This window comes from Pseudochaenichthys georgianus, chromosome 18 (genome assembly GCF_902827115.2).
Source record: "Pseudochaenichthys georgianus chromosome 18, fPseGeo1.2, whole genome shotgun sequence".
Lineage (NCBI taxonomy): Eukaryota > Metazoa > Chordata > Actinopteri > Perciformes > Channichthyidae > Pseudochaenichthys > Pseudochaenichthys georgianus.
In genome coordinates, this window is record NC_047520.1 from 1,343,002 (window position 1) to 1,349,826 (window position 6,825).

Genomic DNA, 6,825 nt, shown 5'->3' on the forward strand with positions numbered 1-6,825 from the left:
TACAGGTATTTGTGTTCAACATGTAAGAAGTAGAAAGTACAGGTATTTGTGTTCAACATGTAAGAAGTAGAAAGTACAGATATTTGGGTTCAACATGTAAGAAGTAGAAAGTACAGGTATTTGGGTTCAACATGTAAGAAGTAGAAAGTACAGGTATTTGAGTTCAACATGTAAGAAGTAGAAAGTACAGGTATTTGAGTTCAACATGTAAGAAGTAGAAAGTACAGGTATTTGAGTTCAACATGTAAGAAGTAGAAAGTACAGGTATTTGTGTTCAACATGTAAGAAGTAGAAAGTACAGGTATTTGAGTTCAACATGAGAGAAGTAGAAAGTACAGGTATTTGAGTTCAACATGTAAGAAGTAGAAAGTACAGGTATTTCAGTTCAACATGTAAGAAGTAGAAAGTACAGGTATTTGAGTTCAACATGTAAGAAGTAGAAAGTACAGGTATTTGTGTTCAACATGTATGAAGTAGAAAGTACAGGTATTTGAGTTCAACATGTAAGAAGTAGAAAGTACAGGTATTTGGGTTCAACATGTAAGAAGTAGAAAGTACAGGTATTTGGGTTCAACATGTAAAAAGTAGAAAGTACAGGTATTTGTGTTCAACATGTAAGAAGTAGAAAGTACAGGTATTTGGGTTCAAGAAGTAGAAAGTACAGGTATTTGAGTTCAACATGTAAGAAGTAGAAAGTACAGGTATTTGTGTTGAACTTGTAAGAAGTAGAAAGTACAGGTATTTGAGTTCAACATGTAAGAAGTAGAAAGTACACGTATTTGCGTTCAACATGTAAGAAGTAGAAAGTACAGGTATTTGGGTTCAACATGTAAGAAGTAGAAAGTACAGGTATTTGGGTTCAACATGTAAGAAGTAGAAAGTACAGGTATTTGAGTTCAACATGTAAGAAGTAGAAAGTACAGGTATTTGGGTTCAAGAAGTAGAAAGTACAGGTATTTGAGTTCAACATGTAAGAAGTAGAAAGTACAGGTATTTGAGTTCAACATGTAAGAAGTAAAAGTAAAAAGTCGTCAGAAAAATATGTAGTGGAGTAAAGTACTGATACCAGAAACGTGTACTTAAGTACAGTAACAAAGTATTTGTACTCCACTACTTCCCACCTCTGATTATTCATCCATCTTTGTTCCTCTCACCTTGACCCGCCTCCTCCTCCATCAGCAGGAACAGCATGTGCTCCACGTAGTTCTGCACGGCGCTGGCCTCGTCGGGGGGGATCGGTCCGAGTCTCAGAGCTGAAGACCCCCCGCTGTGAGACGAGAGGAAACTCAGAGCTCCGCTGCGACCCGGCTCGTGTTTCTCCAGGATCTTCACCACCTGAAGAGGAACAGGAATATCATTTAAAGCTCACCTATGATGCAAAATCCTCTTCTTCATGTCTCTTCTACATCAACATGTGTCCCCTCTTCTTCATGTCTCTTCTACATCAACATGTGTCCCCTCTTCTTCATGTCTCTTCTACATCAACATGTGTCCCCTCTTCTTCATGTCTCTTCTACATCAACATGTGTCCCCTCTTCTTCATGTCTCTTCTACATCAACATGTGTCCCCTCTTCTCCATGTCTCTTCTACATCAACACGTGTCCCCTCTTCTTCATGTCTCTTCTACATCAACATGTGTCCCCTCTTCTTCATGTCTCTTCTACATCAACATGTGTCCCCTCTTCTCCATGTCTCTTCTACATCAACATGTGTCCCCTCTTTTTCATGTCTCTTCTATATCAACATGTGTCCCCTCTTCTTCATGTCTCTTCTACATCAACATGTGTCCCCTCTTCTTCATGTCTCTTCTACATCAACATGTGTCCCCTCTTCTCCATGTCTCTTCTACATCAACATGTGTCCCCTCTTCTCCATGTCTCTTCTACATCAACACGTGTCCCCTCTTCTTCATGTCTCTTCTACATCAACATGTGTCCCCTCTTCTTCATGTCTCTTCTACATCAACATGTGTCCCCCTCTTCTTCATGTCTCTTCTACATCAACATGTGTCCCCTCTTCTCCATGTCTCTTCTTCATCAACATGTGTCCCCTCTTCTTCATGTCTATTCTACATCAACATGTGTCCCCTCTTCTTCATGTCTCTTCTACATCAACATGTGTCCCCTCTTCTTCATGTCTCTTCTACATCAACATGTGTCCCCTCTTCTTCATGTCTCTTCTACATCAACATGTGTCCCCTCTTCTTCATGTCTCTTCTACATCAACATGTGTCCCCTCTTCTTCATGTCTCTTCTACATCAACATGTGTCCCCTCTTCTTCATGTCTCTTCTACATCAACATGTGTCCCCTCTTCTTCATGTCTCTTCTACATCAACATGTGTCCCCTCTTCTTCCTGTCTCTTCTACATCAACATGTGTCCCCTCTTCTCCATGTCTCTTCTACATCAACATGTGTCCCCTCTTCTCCATGTCTCTTCTACATCAACATGTGTCCCCTCTTCTTCATGTCTCTTCTACATCAACATGTGTCCCCTCTTCTCCATGTCTCTTCTACATCAACATGTGTCCCCTCTTCTTCCTGTCTCTTCTACATCAACATGTGTCCCCTTTTCTTCATGTCTCTTCTACATCAACATGTGTCTCCTCTTCTTCATGTCTCTTCTACATCAACATGTGTCCCCTCTTCTTCATGTCTCTTCTACATCAACATGTGTCTCCTCTTCTTCATGTCTCTTCTACATCACCATGTGTCCCCTCTTCTTCATGTCTCTTCTACATCAACATGTGTCCCCTCTTCTTCCTGTCTCTTCTACATCAACATGTGTCCCCTTTTCTTCATGTCTCTTCTACATCAACATGTGTCCCCTCTTCTTCATGTCTCTTCTACATCAACATGTGTCCCCTCTTCTTCGTGCCTGTTCTACATCAACATGTGTCCCCTCTTCTTCATGTCTCTTCTACATCAACATGTGTCCCCTCTTCTTCGTGCCTGTTCTACATCAACATGTGTCTCCTCTTCTTCATGTCTCTTCTACATCACCATGTGTCCCCTCTTCTTCATGTCTCTTCTACATCACCATGTGTCCCCTCTTCTTCATGTCTCTTCTACATCAACATGTGTCCCCTCTTCTCGACTGGCCAGTAGATTGGACATGTTAAGTGGTAATTGAACGTTTCATTTACACAGTTGATTGCTTACCTGAGCCCAGTGGTTTTTAAACACGATCATGCAGGTCTCGGGGTCCACCCCTCTCAGGCTGAGGGACTTCCTCCGGTTGCCCCTGGCGACCACTGAGGCCATCATTTTGATCCGTGATCAGGAGGTTATAGCATGTCCAAGTGTGTGTGTGTGAAGGGGGCATTGGCTGGATCCCTCTGCCCAGGATCAGGCTCTCTCTCTGGGCTCGACGGACAGCTGCTGTCCTGCAGGAGGTGGAGAGAGGAGACACTGTTTGTATTATTCCTTTCTAATCACTGTGTTAGTTAGTCAGCAGTGGATGTGACGCAAAGATTAAGCGGTTTACTCAACACTTAAAAGCCCCATTTTCTTCTAGCCCTAACACAGACACATGTTAAGATACAGAGTGACTTCTAGGAGATATATTTCTATCTGTTCATCTCAATTAAACATCCATAAATCTGCTTAGAAATCACAAAAAGATTAATTTGCCTTAAGAATCATCATGTTTTTACGTTTTCTTAGCTATTTCTAGAGATCCTTTATGAAGTGCGGTAAGTATGGGTTTAGTAGCTGATATTTAATTCACATTAAGTAGATTTAAAGGTTTAATTTTCATGCGGCAAGGCCCTGGCTTCTCCAACTACTATGCAACATAAAATATACTTAACATGAAAAGAAAGAAAGGACATACAATAGTGCAGGCGAGGTGCAGCATTAAGACAAATGTAAAACAGAATGTAAAAGTAAACACTGTACAGAAATACATACTTTAATGATATATAAATATGATGTGTGTGTTCTCAAGGCACAGAGGTCAGGAGTTCAACCGTCTTATGAAATCTTGAATGAAATATGTTTACATTTGTATGTTCCCCTCCCTGTGTCCGAAGACAGATACACCCAGAGGCAGGAACAGGAAGTGAGGGTCGTTAGCAACCAGCGACAATCAAACCGGAAAAATGGGAACACATCCTGAATCCCTGGGCGTTCCCGAGACATCCCTCAAATTCCCATGGAGTTCTCCAAGAATACAGTATCACAGTTATATAGTACTACAGTATACATACCTCTGTACTGCTGCAGGGACAACATGAGTCCTGAGGAAGTCACACACACACACACACACACACACACACACACACACACACACACACACACACACACACACACACACACACACACACACACACACACACACACACACACACACACACACACAGATTAGAGGGCCAGATGGTGAAGGAAAGATTTATTTTGTGTTAGAGAGAGAGAGAGAGAGAGAGAGAGAGAGAGAGAGAGAGAGAGAGAGAGAGAGAGAGAGAGAGAGAGATAATCTGAGATGAGACAGTGATGTTTAATCCCAAATCACCACCCTGTGTGTGTCCCTTAAACTCAGACAGTCACATGCCATCACACACACACACACACACACACACACACACACACACACACACACACACACACACACACACACACACACACACACATACCATGTATACATCACTTCAGGGGACATTACATTGATTTACATGCATTTCCTGGAGACTTATCCTAACCTTAACCATAATCAACACATGCCTAACCCTAACCAAGTCTTCACCCTAAAATGAATGATTCCCCTCATGGGGACCTCCATTTTGTATGGGAGGCGAGTCCCCACACGTGACTGTGTAAACAAATGTAGGTCCCCACAAGTATAGTAATGCTAGGCCACACACACACGCACACACAGAGCTGATTTAGTTTTAATTATGATAATAATTCAGCAGCTTTTTGGTGACGCTTTTATCCAAAGCGACTTACATACTCAGTACTGTGGGCAATCCCCACAGGAGCAATTTGGTGTGAAGTATCTCAGGGACACAACCACATGCTGACTGCAGTGGGGTTTGAACCTGTGCTCCCCTGATCACAACACCAAGGCTCTATCCACTGCTCCACAGGCCTCCCTGTGTTAATCTCCTTACTCCACAGCAGCTGTTGGATTCAAGGTCTGCTGTGAGCAGCTGTTTGTTTCTCACCAACAACTCTTTTTAAAAGGGTACATATTTCACAAAACACCCTGAACGCTCCACCATAAAGAGTGTGTGATGCTACCTTCTTAATTATGCTTGCACCACACACACACACACACACACACACACACACACACACACACACACACACACACACACACACACACACACACACACACACACACACACACACACACACACACACACACACACACACACACACCTCACTGTATCAACATTACTCAGCAAAACTCACGTGTAAAGTCAATAGAATAAAGTACACATGACAACAGCATACATATTATTCTAGATTAAAAAAATGCTCTCTTTTGTTCAATTATTAATTTGTTCTAATACATCTTAATGAGTGTTTATGTTGTGCTTTACTCATTCATTTTCCAAGTAGGTTTGTACAAGTTATGTGCAATACACATATTGGTGCCTTGACAAGAAACCACAGAAAATAATGGGAAAAATACAATATAAATATTAAAAAGATTAAGAAATATTAACTATATTAATGTTTTTAATTAAAGAATTCGGAACAGATGCTCAAATATATAGTATTTCATTACTTTGTATCACTTCCTTGTCATCTACTTTTCTCTTGTATACCCCTGACTAAGGTTTTTAGTTCTACCTTGCTAGTAATGTTTTAATAATGTAAAATATTAAGTGTTTTTTGGTGTAATTTACTCATTTGAATTGCGTTTTATTATTTTAACTGCCTGTAAACTGCTGTAATTATACCAAACGAATACAAAAATATATATACTATCATATTACATTACAAATTAATAATATTGCATTATATTACTCACGGTATACTTTATATTTGACAGGTTTAAGTGCACCTTTACAGGCGGATCTTACCTCGGCTGGTGTTAGATGAAGGAATGTCAGTCCTTATAACTTCTTGGTACAATAAAACAAAAGGAAAGTAGATTCAAAGTGCTTTAAAGTCCAGAAAACGTGTAAAATAGGGAGTTATTTCGTTTTAAACTGCGTGTTTGTGTCGCTTCTGACCGCAGCTCCGTCTCAGAGGCTATAATCTCAGCTGTCAATCACTCTGCCGCTGCTGCTAGGCGATGACAAGACTCCGCCCGCCGGTACAGGAAGTCACGCCCCCTTTGTTTACACTGTATTTAATGCTGTGTAAACACACCATTAACCCACTTTCTACAGTTTATTTGCACACATTTAAAGCCTGTATTAGTATGTTATTCATTCAATTAAAATACACACAGGGAAGTTGTGTCCACTTTACACAAAACACATGGCTTTCAGACAATAAGTTAGTTAAAAAAGACAACATAATGAGAAATAATCGATAATAAGTTAAGTAAATAGATCAAATGGCCCCGGTTTTTTTGTGTCAATCATTTTGTTCAATGCATTATTATTTTACATTACCTTTAGGGCTTTTATAGAGGAAATAGTACATTATAATGTAATATGTGTATGTACAATTTAAAATACAGTGATGTAAAACAGTTACAAGAAGAGGTTGCACAGTGTAAGATCAAGTTGTTCAAATGTAAATAATATTTAAATCTCAGTGCTGGTATTTTGTTCCCAAACCACCTGCTACTGACTGCATACAGGTGCCAGTTTATATACAGTCTATGGTGCCAGTGCTACACTCTGCTGGACGCATAGTGAAACT

At 40.3% G+C, this 6,825-nt stretch overlaps 1 protein-coding gene across 1 annotated transcript in view; it reads right to left on the minus strand.

Moving 5' to 3' along the window:
- Positions 1-6,243, minus strand: part of LOC117464000 (FHF complex subunit HOOK-interacting protein 1A-like) — an 18,501-nt gene extending 12,258 nt beyond the window's left edge. Inside the window, exons 1-4 of the mRNA XM_034106529.2 lie at positions 6,033-6,243; positions 4,212-4,241; positions 3,163-3,386; positions 1,155-1,335 (exon numbers count right to left, since the gene is read on the minus strand). Coding sequence (XP_033962420.2) covers positions 1,155-1,335; positions 3,163-3,267 — 286 coding nt within the window. The 5' untranslated portion in view covers positions 3,268-3,386; positions 4,212-4,241; positions 6,033-6,243. The remainder of the gene's footprint in view (positions 1-1,154; positions 1,336-3,162; positions 3,387-4,211; positions 4,242-6,032) is intronic.
- Positions 6,244-6,825: the final 582 nt, after the last annotated feature.